The sequence below is a fragment of the Melospiza melodia genome, chromosome 19, assembly GCF_035770615.1.
Source record: "Melospiza melodia melodia isolate bMelMel2 chromosome 19, bMelMel2.pri, whole genome shotgun sequence".
NCBI lineage: Eukaryota > Metazoa > Chordata > Aves > Passeriformes > Passerellidae > Melospiza > Melospiza melodia.
The window spans coordinates 8,104,839-8,117,848 of NC_086212.1; the positions used below are offsets into that span (position 1 = coordinate 8,104,839).

Below are 13,010 nucleotides of genomic sequence, written 5' to 3' on the forward strand. Positions count from 1 at the left end.
CCGCCCCCCGTGCAGCCCCTCCGCGGGGGAGCCCCAGCCCCACGGTGGGTCCCGGTTGGAGCACATCGATCCCCGGTGCCGCGGGGCCGGGCCGCGCTGCGCTCCTGGCGGGACCGGGTCCCCGCGGGACGGCGGCACCGGCGAGCCCCGGGGCGGGGCGGGGCCGCGGGGGCGGGGCCGGGAGGGACACGCCCCCACCGGAGCCGTCCCGTCCCGTTATCGCCCCCTGGCGGCCCCGCGCAGCCCGGTCCGCCCCCGCCGCCGCCCGCACGGACCCGCACGGACCCCGCCAAGACCCCGCGCAGCCCCGTCCGCCCCCGCCGCCGCCCGCACGGATCCCATTTCCCGGGCCAAGCCCTGGATCCACCGTGCTCCTGCAGGGACCTGCCCCCGGCCCCGAGGCCCCGCGGCGGCGCCCTGTCCGTACCCTGCCCCGCCCGCACCGGGCGGTCCCGTTCCGCCGCCGCCCGTGCCCGGGGCTGAGATCCCCCCTCAGCACCTCCCGCCTGGGGCCGCTCCCGGGCAGGGCCTTCCCAAAGGGCGGCCCCGGCAGCCACAAGGCGCCCCGAGCACGGCGCCGGCTCACGGAGCAGCAGGGGCCCTGCAGCTGGCCGGGGGTCCCCGCACCGCCCCGGCAGCACGGCCGGCTGCGGCCTTCGCTCCCGCAGCGCCCCGAGGTCCCCGGGGTCTCCGTCACTCTGTCCCCACGCGTGACACTGACGTGGGGTCAGGTAACACCAAGCGTTCGCCCAGGGCCGAGTCTCTTCTGGATCACTGCTGTCCAGAGCTCCTGCCATCCACAGCCCCTGCCAGTCCTGCAACCCCATGCACCCCCCCTCCCATCCATCCCCCCGAGAGGCGGCATCCATGGTCCCAGCACTGTGGAGAAATGCGGGATGTGAGGAACCCCTGAACGCTGGCAAGCCCTAAGGAGCCACCCTGCCACAGCCGTGACCACCCCCCAAAACAGGGCACCTCCAGCAGGACCTGCCACCGGCTGTCCTCTGGGAGGGCGCAAGGTCACAGCTCAGCCAGAAGGATGTGTCCCTTGGTGCCACCACGGCCTCTCAGCATGCCCACGCCTGCTCCCTGCAGGCCCCCACCAGCAGACTGGCTGCCAAACCGAGGAGCTGTTCCTGGAGGGCCCCAGAATTCAGCCCTGGCTCATCACGGTCCGCTCCACCCCAACACAGCCCACAGGCCAGGCCCAGCTGGCCCAGCTGCCATAAAGTGACAAGTGGCCCCGCATCCCCTCGCCACTGGACGCAGCCCTACATCACCCACGACAGTGTGATCCTAGACAGGGCCCCAAAGGCCAGAGCCTGCTGCCAGAGGCACAGCCCAGCCCGGGGGCCGTGGTGTCCGTCCGGCTGCTCGCGCCTCCCACCCGCGCCCTTCGCCGAGGGTGCAAGGTCACAGCTCCGGCAGCACAGCTCCGGTGCTGCTGTCGGCCGGTTTTCTGGGATCGATACGGCTCCGGTGACAGCAGAGCCCCACCGCCACGTCCCCTGGGCGCCACGAGCGATGGCTGCCGGCTCCAGCGCCTGTGCCCATGGCAGCCCGGTGGGCACTGCTGCATCTCAGGGCTGGCCACAGCTTGCCCTTTCCCTGCTGGGCAGCAAGCACCCTCCACCGCGGCTCCCTGGGGAGCAGTATGTGACCCGCACCCACAGCTGACCCACAGCTGTAACCCCGCTCCATCCCGCTGCCGGTCCGGCATCAGCAGGACCTCGCTCCAACAGCCCCCGGTATGGGGACGGAACAGGGGGAGCTCCCTGAGGAGCTGAGGTGGCCGCGGGGAAGAGTCCGAGACGAGGGGTCCTGCCCGGGAGGGCGGCTGAGCCCCACTCCCTGCTCTGCACCTCCCATCTCCGGCTCCCGCAGCTCCGAGCCATCCCTACCCCGGGGGTCTGCCCTGCTCCGAGGGGCCAGACCGACCGCAGCTCCGCACCCTCACGGTGTCCCGACAGCCCGGCCCTCCCCGCGGACCCTTCTCGCGGACCCTCCCCGCGGAGCCTGTCCTGCCCCCCGGATCCTCATCGTGGACCGTGTCCCGCTCCGGAGCCTCCCCGGGCCCCCCTCGCCCCCGGCGCTCACCCCCGCCGCCGGTGACGGTGAACCGCCCGCTCATGGCCCCGTCGTCGCCACAAGTGGCTCCGGCCCCGGCGGTGGCTGAGCGCGGCCCCGGCGGGCGCTGACCGGGGTCCTAGTGCCCGCGGCACCGCCCGCCGCGCCGCCCCCGCGGCCGCAGGGCTGGCTCCAGTCCGAGCGGATCGGCTCGGCCCCGCTCCGCTCGGCTCGGTTCGGCCCCGTTCGGCCCGGTCCGGCTCGGCTCGGCTCGGCTCGGTTCGACGGGACCGGACCGCTCCGCCACGCCCGGTCGGTCCCACGGCCGCCGCCGAACTGGGGGTGCTGGGACCGTGCCCCAACGGGACCGGAGGGGGCCGCGCTCTGCCCCCGCCCTGTCCGGAGCCGCGGCCGCTAATTACAGCTAATTACAGCCCCGGAGTTGCGGCTGCCCCACCCTGCCCGGACCCGGGCACCCTCGGGCACGATCCCGGCCCTGGCGCTGCCGCCGCGCTGTGCGGCCACGCAGGGACAGACCGGGCCCGGGGGGAGCCACGGGGCCAGCCCGCGGCGGGGTCTCAGCTGCACTGGGGACTTCGGTCACACGCCGAGTGCCGGCCACAAGCGGCGACAACCGCCCGCTCCTCATCTCGGTGCAAAGGTGGAGCGCAGGGGGGGCGGTGGGTGGAGGATTATGCGGAGCCAAGGCTTGGGAGGTCCGGCCAGTCGGGGCAGGGGTGCCGCCCCTGGCGTAGGGCCGGTGGTGGACAATGGTGGGACCGAGACACATCATTCCCCATTGGACTCAGTGTGCCTGCAGGATCCAGAGTCCTTAGCAAAGGGGGATTTGGGGACAGTCCCCCCACAGAGCCCCCATGCCCACTGGTGCGGGCACCCCCGGGGCTGGGGGAGGATGATGCTCCCAGCACATGGGAGTTCTCCAAACCACGGTCCCAACAGCTGATAGAGCACTCGAGCCTGTGTCCAAAGAATTGTCTTTATTACAAATGGGCAGGCAATTGGCAGAGGGGGTGGTTGGCAGAGTGGACAGTGGGCAGGAGTAGGCAAAACCCTGTGTCCCACCCTGGTGTGACCCCAGACGCCAGCTCCCAGTGGGGCTCAGCCTGACCTGGCATCGCTGGCTCAGGAAAAAGACAAATTTGTCTCGAATCCATGTGCGGTTTGCACCAGACAAACGCCTCTGTGCAGTGGAGCTGGCACTGGCAGGAGTGGCACAATGCCAGCTGTGGCAAGAGTCCTTCTCCCCAGCTGGGGCTCTCCAGGCTGGGCAGCTCCCAGGAGGTGAGGACCCCCTGCCCCTTTCTTCCAGGAAGATGGTGATCTCATCTGGGGCTACCCACGGCCACAAGGCTCCCAGGGGTCAGTCCGTGAGACAGGAGCCCGCAGGTTGGGAGCAGTGGGCAGGGAGCAGCGCTGGCAGAGCTGGTGGCTGGTCAGGCCTTCAGTTCTGGGGACACTGCAGGATGTCATACTTGACGTAGCCCACCCTGTCCACCTGGTAGCGCGGTGTCATCCTCCAGTAGAAGCTGCCCCGGCAGAAGTGGTACTTGCCTGGGCAAGGAGGGGGATGGAGGGAAGGGAGGGTCAGCAGGAGTTTGGCCATACAAAGATCCATCCTGGTGGCTGCCCAAGCAGCACAAGCACATGACACCCTGCACCTTGCTGGCACCCTGCCAGCTCCACCACAAGGACCCATGGGGCTGATGGCATGCCCTGTCCCAGAGCCATTCCCCACACCCGAGCATCCCGAGCAGGAGCCAGAGCAATGCCTGAGAGGCTCAGGCAGCCCAGGCCTGAACACACAGCACCCACCCGCCAGGTCCCGCTCACCTTGGTACAGGAACACATTGCGTGCATCCAGGGGGACGCCGGTGAAGACATCGTCGGTGGCACGGGGGTAGCCCTTGTCCACCCTCTGAACCTTCACATCCAGCCTGTGGGAGAGCAGAGCCGCGCTCAGGGCTGCTGGGAACCCCCTCCCAGTCCCTGGCCAGGGCTCAGGCGGGCGCTGCTGCTCTCCAGCGCTGCTGCTCTCCAGCGCTGCTGCTCTCCGGCCCCGCTCACCTCCAGTAGCTCTCCCCGCTGAAGAGCAGCACTTTGCCGCGGCCCCGCTGCAGGGCCCCCGAGAGGCGGCCGGCTTCCTTCCCTATACCCAACTTCTCGATCCCCCGGGGGCCCAGCGCGCTCTTCCCAGAAAACACCCAGAACTGCCGACCTGCAGTGGGAGATAGTGGGGGTGTCAGACAGCCCTGGGAGCTCCCAGGCTTCACCGGGCTCCTCCCTGTGCCCGTGGGACTGGGCGAGGGTAGGGGGGGCAGAGCTCACCAGCAAAGAAAAAGACCCTCTTGGTGAGCAAATCCTGGAAAACAGCATCGATGGTGTCTGGGAGGCCAGGCCAGGTATCAGCAACAGAGAAGGCACCCTGGATGCCCGATTTCCAGAAGGATGAGTAGGTCCAGTATTTCCTGGTGGGGAAAATGAGCTGTCCTGATCACCTCAGTCTGCCACAGCCTGTCCCCCCCCATATCTCTGTGTTCCCCCACATGCCGCCTCACCAGGGCAGGAGGTGCCAGATGCTGCCACTCACCCATCCTTGAAGAAGTACAGTTCCCCATTGATCTCTGTGATAGCATCAAAGTTCCTCTCCATGCAGGCATCCCGGCTGGGGTCCACAGGAATGGGTCCAACTGTGGGCTCTGGTGTCGTCTCCTCCTCTTCCTCAGTGGTGGAGGTGCTGCCAGCCTCTGTGGGCATGGGCTCGGGCTCCTCAGTGGGCATGGGCTCGGGCTCCTCAGTGGGCATGGGCTCGGGCTCCTCAGTGGGCAGAGGCTGGGGCTCCTCAGTGGGAGCAGGTGCAGGTGCAGTGGGTTTAGGGCCAGAGCCACGACCTGAGTGAATACAAGGGAGGGCACGAGGCTGGGATCAGCTTGGTGCTGCAGGACACCCAATGCACCCAGCTGCAGTGCAGCTGCTCACCATAGAGGTACTGGATGCCCTGGACATCATCGGGGTGCAGCTGGAAGTCCTGGATGTAACTGTACATGGGGTACATCAGGGCCTCACGCACGCTGGAGTGGTCCAGACCCAGTGAGTGTCCAAACTCATGGGCAGCCACCAGAAAGATGCTGTAACCTGGGAGAAAACACTGGCCTAAGTGCCTGGTGGGCCACAACAGGGCAGGACACACCATCCAGAGACTGTGGTCCCCACAAGGAGTGTGACAATATGCCATGGGTCTGAGAGGCACAAAGGGGAGCACAGGCAGTACCTCTGTCAGGGCAGAAGCCCCACTTCTTGTCGGTGTCATAGTTGCTGGTGGTGGCACACCAGAGCTTGCCATCCTGCCGGCCCTGGCTGGTGCAGGCACTGTAGGACTGTCCCAGGAAGGTGAAGGGAAAGACACACGGGTCCCCCTGGGAGTTGCCACCGATCACCGCCGTGTCTGCAGCAAAGTGTCAGTGAGGCTCTCCCTGGCCCCTGGCTGCACTGGCCAGCACCCAGGACAATGCTGAGACCCCTCATGCCCCCCCCTCCCCTGCGTGCCCCCCTCCCTGCTGGCACCTCGGTTGGGGCAGAAGCCGTATTTCTTGTCCTGGTCGAAGCTGGAGGTGGTGGCACACCAGCGGTAGCCATCGGAGCGCCCGTCTGTGGTGCAGGCATCATAGGAGGTGCCCTCAAAGACGAAGGGGAAGACACAGGGGGCTCCATCGCTGTTGCCACCATTGGTGTAGAGGACTGTGGGGTGAGGGAGAGTGAGGAGGGCCCCAGGCACTGTGGGGCTGGGCAGGGGTTATGGTCACCACTACTCACGCTCGCTGGGGCAGAAGCCGTATTTCTTATCCCGGTCGTAGTTGGGGGTGGTGGCGCACCAGGGCAGCCCATCCTTGCGCCCCTCCGTGGTGCACCGGGAGTAGGAGTGGCCCTCGAAGATGAAGGGGAAGTGGCATTCGGCTCCATTGGCATTCCCGTGGCGGGTCTTCACCACTGCTCAGAGAGGGGCAGCTCAATGCTGCTGCTGCAGTTGGCACCACCAGACCCCCCCCAGCCCAGCACACCCTGCCCTTACCTAAGCCAGTTCCCAGTGTCCAGAACTCATCGTCGTCAAAGTGGGCATCGCCCTGGATGCCCTGGCCCGGGGGAAAGGCGTGGGCCAGGAGCCCATCCTTGCCGTCGAAGGGGTACCCGTCCCCATGCTCTGCAGGGAAAAGCACCCTCAGCTGGACCCGCCAGAGGAGCCCTCACATCCCCAGCACATTTGGGGGCAGGGGGACTCTGGGCACAGCCCAAGGAGACATGGGGCAAGGATCTCACAGGCAGGATGCGTCACCAGGCCCCTCCTCACTCCCTGCCTGCCCAAAGGACATCACCTTGGCTGCCAAACATGATCATGATGTCTGCCTCGCCGCTGTATATCTGGGTGAAGGTGAGAGGGGTCACATCGCTCCACACTTGGAACGCCCGTCTGAAGGCGTCATCGATCACAGCACGGTCCAGGTCGGGGGAGTAGTTCATCACCCTGCCAGGGAGGCAGAGGGTCAGTGCTGCCAGCTCCCCTCCACATGCAGGGAGGCAGAGGGTCAGTGCTGCCAGCTCCCCTCCTGATGCAGGGAGGCAGAGGGTCAATGAGGAGTTCCCCTCCTGATGCAGGGAGGCAGAGGGTCCATGAGGAGCTCCCCTCCTCATGAAGGGAGGCAGAGGGTCCATGAGGAGCTCCCCTCCTCATGCAGGAGTGACCCTGTTCTGGGAAGGAGCAGACCCCCACCTTCAGAGATGATAGCAGTCACCACCCTTGACCTCACCCAGGGCTCAGGTGCTCTTCTGGGCCTTGGGGAGCAGATGCTGCTGCCATCCCAGCTTGGCCCTGGCAGCACTGGGACCCAGCTGTACAGGCAGCAGCAAGCCTGGAGAAGGGCTGAGCAGAGGCTGCCAGCCTCCCGGTCCCTCAGGCTTTCCATTCTCCTGGGACCATCACCCTGGGGACACAAGGGTTCATCTCCAGAGCAGACTCACCGGTAAGTCAGGTCCGTGTGGTCCCACTTGAGGTCCCCCTCAAAGGTAAGGAAGGTTCCTATGTCAGGGACGCCGCAGCGAGGGGCTCGCATGGCCTCCAGCGTGGCAGCATCCAGCTCTCCCGTCTCCTCCAGGCCCAGCTGCTTCTGCATCTTGAGCAGTGCCTTGCCCAGGGACACCTGCCTGCCACCAATCTTGGCCTCTGCCTCGGTGGTGTAGCCGAACCTCTGCAGGTAGCGCTGTGGAGGGAAGGCAGCCAGAGGGGTGAGCGAGGCACGAGGGGGCTCCAGCAGCCCCGGCACCCATCCCAGCCTGGGTCCCTCCCTGAGCTCAAGGAGAACGACAGCTCTCAAGCCGTGCCTGCAGCCCTCACTGCCAGCCTGGGTGCCCCCTTGGGAAATTGGGTGCCAGGAGGGCACCACGGGGCCGTGCTGCCCTCACCTCTGCCAGCTGTAGATCCGGCAGGGTGCTGATCAGGTCCCCCGGGAAGGTGACAACCGCCTGCGGCTTGCCCTGGAGAGGGGCTGCCCAGCAGGAGACGGCCAGCAGCCCGGCGACAAGCGGGGCCAGGAGCAGTGCCATGGCTCGGCGGTGACAGGAGGGATGTGGCGGTGCTGGTCCCCGCTGTCTGCTCTGGGTGCCGCCGGGCTACCCGCTCCTATTTATGGGGTGGGAGGGCAGTGAGTCACCCTCAGACCCCTCAGCGCCGACTCACGCTCCCTTCTCCCTTCCCACGGTGACGAAACGCACACTCCATCTCTGCCTTAACTGTTTCATCACCTTGTTTACTAAACACGCCGCGTTCCGCAGCCACGCGAGGACAGGATGGACCGCGGCCGGGCAGCTGCTCCGGGCCACAGCACAGCTCTGAACGGCCACCCTGGGGCTGCCCCGCACAGCCACTGCCCTGCTCCCTGCTGGCCCCAGGACCGTGGTAGCTGTGGGGACAGCAGGGCATCGCTGGAGGCCAGCCAGGTGCTCAGGATCCTGTAGCTGACGCTGTGCTCAGGATCACCCCGGCTGACACTGAGTTTGGCTGGCCAAGGGCTGATGGTGCTGGACCCAGACCCACAAGGACGTGGGTGGGCATGGGGACAGATGGCAGTGGAACCCCCACCTGAGCCCCAGCACCTGGAGCCCACCTGCCTGGGATTTGGGAACTTGCACCCTCACCAGGACTCTACATCCTTCCTCACCCCAGTGGGTCAGAGTGTTTCCAGCATTGGAGATGCCCATGACTCCTCACCCCAAGCCCAAATGCCAGCAGCTGAATGGCACAGCTTCCTGGTACCAGGGGCAATGCCTGGGCACAGGAATGCTCCACCTGGGGCCCTGGGACATTAGGGGTGCCCTCTCCTTGCTGCCCTGCTCTGTAGGGTGCTGCTGACTCAGGTTCCCACCCAGCACAGCACAGCACAGACCTTGCCATGGGATGGTGTTTTCCTGCTTCTCCCAAAGTGCCGACGCTTGTGGGAACGAGAGCAGTGAAGGGGAAAGCAAACAGGGATGAGGAGCGAGGAGAAAACAGATGGCAGGGAAGAAGGCGCAGCGTCAGCGGGGGGGAGGGAGCACTGGTGCAGCCCAGCGAGGCTGCTGAGACACAGGTCCCAGAGCAGATCCCCTGCCCCAGCCCTCACAAACCCCCTGAGCCCCAGCAAGCTCAGCCCCATGAAGCTCAGCTGGCTTCATCAGGAGGATCCTCCTGTTCACCCCATTGCTGTTAGTGCCTGTCCTCCCAGCTCCCAACACTGCCAGACTGGGGCTCAGCAGCTGCTCCCTCCCAGTATCCCCCAGCTCTGGCTGAGCCAAACCAGCAGCTCCTGGCCCAGCCAAAGGATGAGCAGGTCATGCTGGCACCCAGCACAGCTGGGGACAGTGAGAGGTCAGGGCTCTGCTCCTTGTGTCCTTGGAGAGGAGCCCCCATGCCCAAGTGAGGGCTCATCCCTGGGGCAGCATCACCTGCCAGATGCCCTGTGCTGGTGGGATGCATCCACAGCTGGCTGGGCACAGGAAGCTCACCGGCAGCATGGGCTAAGCTGGGAAGGAAGCAATGGTGAGAAATCAGGGGGTTGCCTCACTCCCCCACCACAGCCCTGCAAGAGCAGCCCCCATTCCCTGGCACAGGAAATTGCTTCACAAGCAGCTGCCATCCTGCACCCGGTGTGACAAACACATCCAGCCAAACATTCCCTCATGGTGGGACACAGCCCAGGGACCCTGCAGCCAGGTCACCCTGCAGCCCCTTCCCACAGGGTCCAGCCTGTCCCCCTTGTCCCTGTGATGGCCCAGCAGGCAGGAGGCAGTGGCTCTCTGTGCTCCCTGCCTGTTTGGCAGCCAAGGTGAGGAGAGCCTCTGCCAAGGTGCCCTGAGAGCCCATTGGAGCTGGTGGCTCCTGAGGCATTTGGGGAGCAGGCACTGCTCCACATCCTCCACTCTCCAGCCCGCCAGGACCTCAGCCCACAGCACAAAGCTGTTGTGGGAGATGGGTGCTAAATAACCTGCAGGGCATCCCCAACAAGGAGACTTCTGACTCCAGCTCCGGGATATAGTCAGAAACTCAGATCCAGCTCTGGTCTCCCTGGCACTGTGGCATATCCCTTGGACTTCCCCATGCTATTCCCATCCTTCGTTTCCATCACATGCAGAAGCTGCAGCTCCAACAGCCTGGGCACTCTGCCAGGGCAGACCATGGCATCATGCTGCCTGTGGCACCCTGAGGGCAGAGCCACAGCCCAGCAGCACAGAGTAAGGCTGGCAGAAACGCGGCTGGGAGGGGAGTGGGACCTTGGAGCAAGTGATGGCAGGAGGAGATGAGGGCCAATGCCCCACACACTGTGCCCCAGTCCCAGCAAGCCCCGAGCTGGGCAGTGGGAGCTCCAGGGGGGTTGCCAACCACAGCTCTGCCCCCGTCCTGGCCGCTCCCACTGACTCACGGCCCCGCTCACCAGCTTCCTCCTGGAACCATCCCGGGGGAATTTCTGGTGACTCTCTGGAGGCTCGTCAGGGAGCAGGGCCAGGGCAGCAGGGAATCCCCCATGTCTGGCAGCGCCAGCAGCCTCTGTGCCAGGCAGGGAATTCTGTGGGATGGGCTCGGCACTGCTGGCATGAGCCCCATGCCAGGCAGCCTCAATCAGCTCGTCTGTGGGATCTGGGTCAAGGCACAGGATCCTCAGAGAGTGCATGTGTGGAGGGAGCCTTGGGGCAGCCACTGCAGCCGGTGGGAAAGAGAGGAGGGCAGTGGTGACGGGGCAGTGCCACAGCAGGAGAGGGCTGTGGATGGCAGAGACTGTGCACAGCCCATGGCCTTTTTCACTCCCAGAGCCCCTGAAAGCAGTGAGATGGAAAAACCCAGGCACATCCTGCATCCCAGACACTGCCCGAGCCACGAGGTAGCCGGTCACCACCGTGGCTGCCAAAAGGGGAAGGAACAGCCACCACAGCCCCTTCACACAGCCTTACTCATGGCCACCCTCATGCAGACCCTCTGTGGGAAACTGTTCCAGGACCTCAAAGGAGGCTGGTGCCTGTCTGGATCCCCTAGACCTCCCCCAGTTCAATTCCCCCATAGAGGCGAGCAGGATGGGCACCAGCCAGGGAGGGAGTGTGGCACCAGACAGCCAGAGGAGAGGTCCACAAACATGGGAAGCACCAGGGCAATAAAGCTGGTGGGGAGCTGAGGAGCCAGGGGTGAGGGAACACCCAGTTGCCAGAGTCACTGCTTCACAGCCAGAAACCCCAGGCAGGGGACAGGGGGACACAGGAGCAAAGGACAGGCACAGCAGGTTCCCTCTCAGTATAAGCAGGAGCGTGGTGGCAAGGGGAAGTGGGGTGAGAGAGAGTCAGTATCTTGTGCGGGTGAGACAGCACCGGACTGCAGAGAGCAAGTGCTGGTCTCAGTGGGAACACGACCTGTGCAGAGGGAAGGGAGCACTGGGACCTGGCAGAAGCTGCAGTGCCACGGCCACCACAGCACAGCCAGACACCCTGAACAGCGGGCAGGGCATTACTGCATGCCTCTAGCTGAACATGTGCCATGGGCTCTGCACCACCCCATGCCCAGGGAGCAGAACTGACACACCAGCCCTGGTCCAAGGTATGCAGTGACCAGGCACAGGGACACTTGGCGTGGGAGCAGGACAGGGCAGAGGGAGCGGCTCTGCGTCACAGCTTGGAGCTCCATCACTCCTGCACAAGGGCTCCAGACAGAAACAACATTCCTGCACACACTTCCCGTATCTGCTGTCCTGGCGCTGGGCCCGCGTGGGCTGGGACTGCAGTCTCCAGCTGGGCCCAGGACCCTTCCCGGCAACCACCCTGGCTGCCACAGACTCACAGCGCTCCAGCACCAGCAGTGCCTGGCCCTGCATCCCCTCCCTGCCTGCCCAAGCTCTGTGGGGCACCTGCTCAGTCCCTTGCCTCACCTGGGGAACTCCCCACCTCTCAGCATCCCCTTCTTGCCAACCCTTCCCCCCTGCTTGCCTGCTGTCCCAGCCCCTTACCCCTCAGCCCCACTGCCACCCAGCCCCACTGTGCCCACACTGATGCTGCTGTCCCCACACCTTGTCTGGGTGGGGATGACGTGGCTGCTATCACCAGGCAGCTCACGCTCCACCCTGCAGGCACTGAAACCAGCGCTGCCGTGTCACCACCCAGCCCAGCTGCAAAGCACACATGACGGATCCCCCGCCTGCCACACCGACTCCCGGTATCCAGGTGGGTGGCACAGTCACCTCCCTGAGCTGGGCTGGGACATCCCCTCCATGCCCACCCTGGGAACCCCCCGTATCTGTTGGGGTCCCACTGGAACACTGCAGTGGGAGTCCCACCCAGGACCTCCCTTCACCAGGTGCTGAGGCTGAGCTGGCGCAGCTCACACTGTCTGCTCCAAACATTGCAGGGCTTTTGTGCTTCAGGACTTCCTTGTTGTGAACTCCATCCCTTAACTCTCCTCCTGCCTCAGCTTCTGCCTCCTGCTTTGACCAACCTTTCTTCTCCCATACTTTCCCACCTGCTGGGAGCAAGAGCATGGGGTATTCAGGCAGGTGAGAGGGGCACAGGGTCCAGGTCGCCTGGGGAGCATTTGGGAAGGGGAATGGGCAGCCTCATGGCCATCATCCCCTCAGCTCCCCTCTTGGGTGACCTGCTGGATCAGCTCCATGGAAGCATCTCCTGAGCACCACAGGAGTGAGGCAGGAGGTGGGAGGGGAGCAGAGCAGGACAGAGCTGGGTGGCTGCCAGCTCCAGAGGGCACAGCTGCTGCCGTGAGCCATCAGCACCATGGCACAGGACGGGTGGGCAGCGCTTTGCTCCTGGCAGTGACATGGGCACAGCAGCTGCCTGCTAAAACAGGAAGAGCAGCAATTGTGACAATGACAAGGAACCTGACTGTGTGCAAGGGGACAATGTGCTGCCAGGAATCCATGGCTGTCAGCAATGGGAATAAGGAGCGGGGGTTTGTGGAAGGTGGAATATGGGCAAAACTGGTGGTATTTAATTGTAAACTGCGCAAAGCAGAAGGAAGGGCGGTAGATGCAACACATTCGGATTTCAGTAAAACATTTGACAACTGTTCCAGAGCTTGCTGCCAAATTAACTCAGAGCAGCTCAGTTGTCAACACAGGCATATGGACAAAGCCCAGGCAGCCCAGGAATGGCACACAGCCTGGCTGTCCGCCGGGAGCTGCCCCCGGCCACACGACCTGAGACCTTTCAAAACCGGGCATTGTGTGAGCAGAGAAAGGCACACCCCGGGCTGAAGGAACACCAGGATGGACAGAGCTGCCATGCTGCCTGGGGAGGACAAAGGCTGCAGAGCACCCAGGCAAGAGGCAGCAGACCTGTGGGAGCTGCCATGCCCCCACGGGGTGGGGAGCAGCCCCACAGTCTGCCTGCTCTGCCTTGGGGTGTAGCAA

The 13,010-nt window shown here is 64.9% G+C and overlaps 2 protein-coding genes across 2 annotated transcripts in view; both read right to left on the bottom strand.

Moving 5' to 3' along the window:
* Positions 1–2,197, bottom strand: part of SLC12A5 (solute carrier family 12 member 5) — a 31,697-nt gene extending 29,500 nt beyond the window's left edge. Inside the window, exon 1 of the mRNA XM_063172300.1 lies at positions 2,098–2,197. Coding sequence (XP_063028370.1) covers positions 2,098–2,131 — 34 coding nt within the window. The 5' untranslated portion in view covers positions 2,132–2,197. The remainder of the gene's footprint in view (positions 1–2,097) is intronic.
* Positions 2,198–3,046: 849 nt separating this feature from the next.
* MMP9 (matrix metallopeptidase 9) lies at positions 3,047–7,774 on the bottom strand. Its single transcript, XM_063172301.1, has 13 exons — positions 7,540–7,774; positions 7,099–7,337; positions 6,456–6,604; positions 6,155–6,283; positions 5,899–6,072; positions 5,650–5,823; positions 5,357–5,530; positions 5,065–5,220; positions 4,676–4,976; positions 4,414–4,553; positions 4,153–4,303; positions 3,919–4,022; positions 3,047–3,639 (listed from the first exon to the last, which is right to left on the bottom strand). Exons 1-13 carry the CDS (start codon positions 7,678–7,680, stop codon positions 3,530–3,532), a joined length of 2,142 nt encoding a protein of 713 aa, XP_063028371.1. The 5' UTR covers positions 7,681–7,774; the 3' UTR covers positions 3,047–3,529.
* Between the last annotated feature and the right edge of the window lie 5,236 nt (positions 7,775–13,010).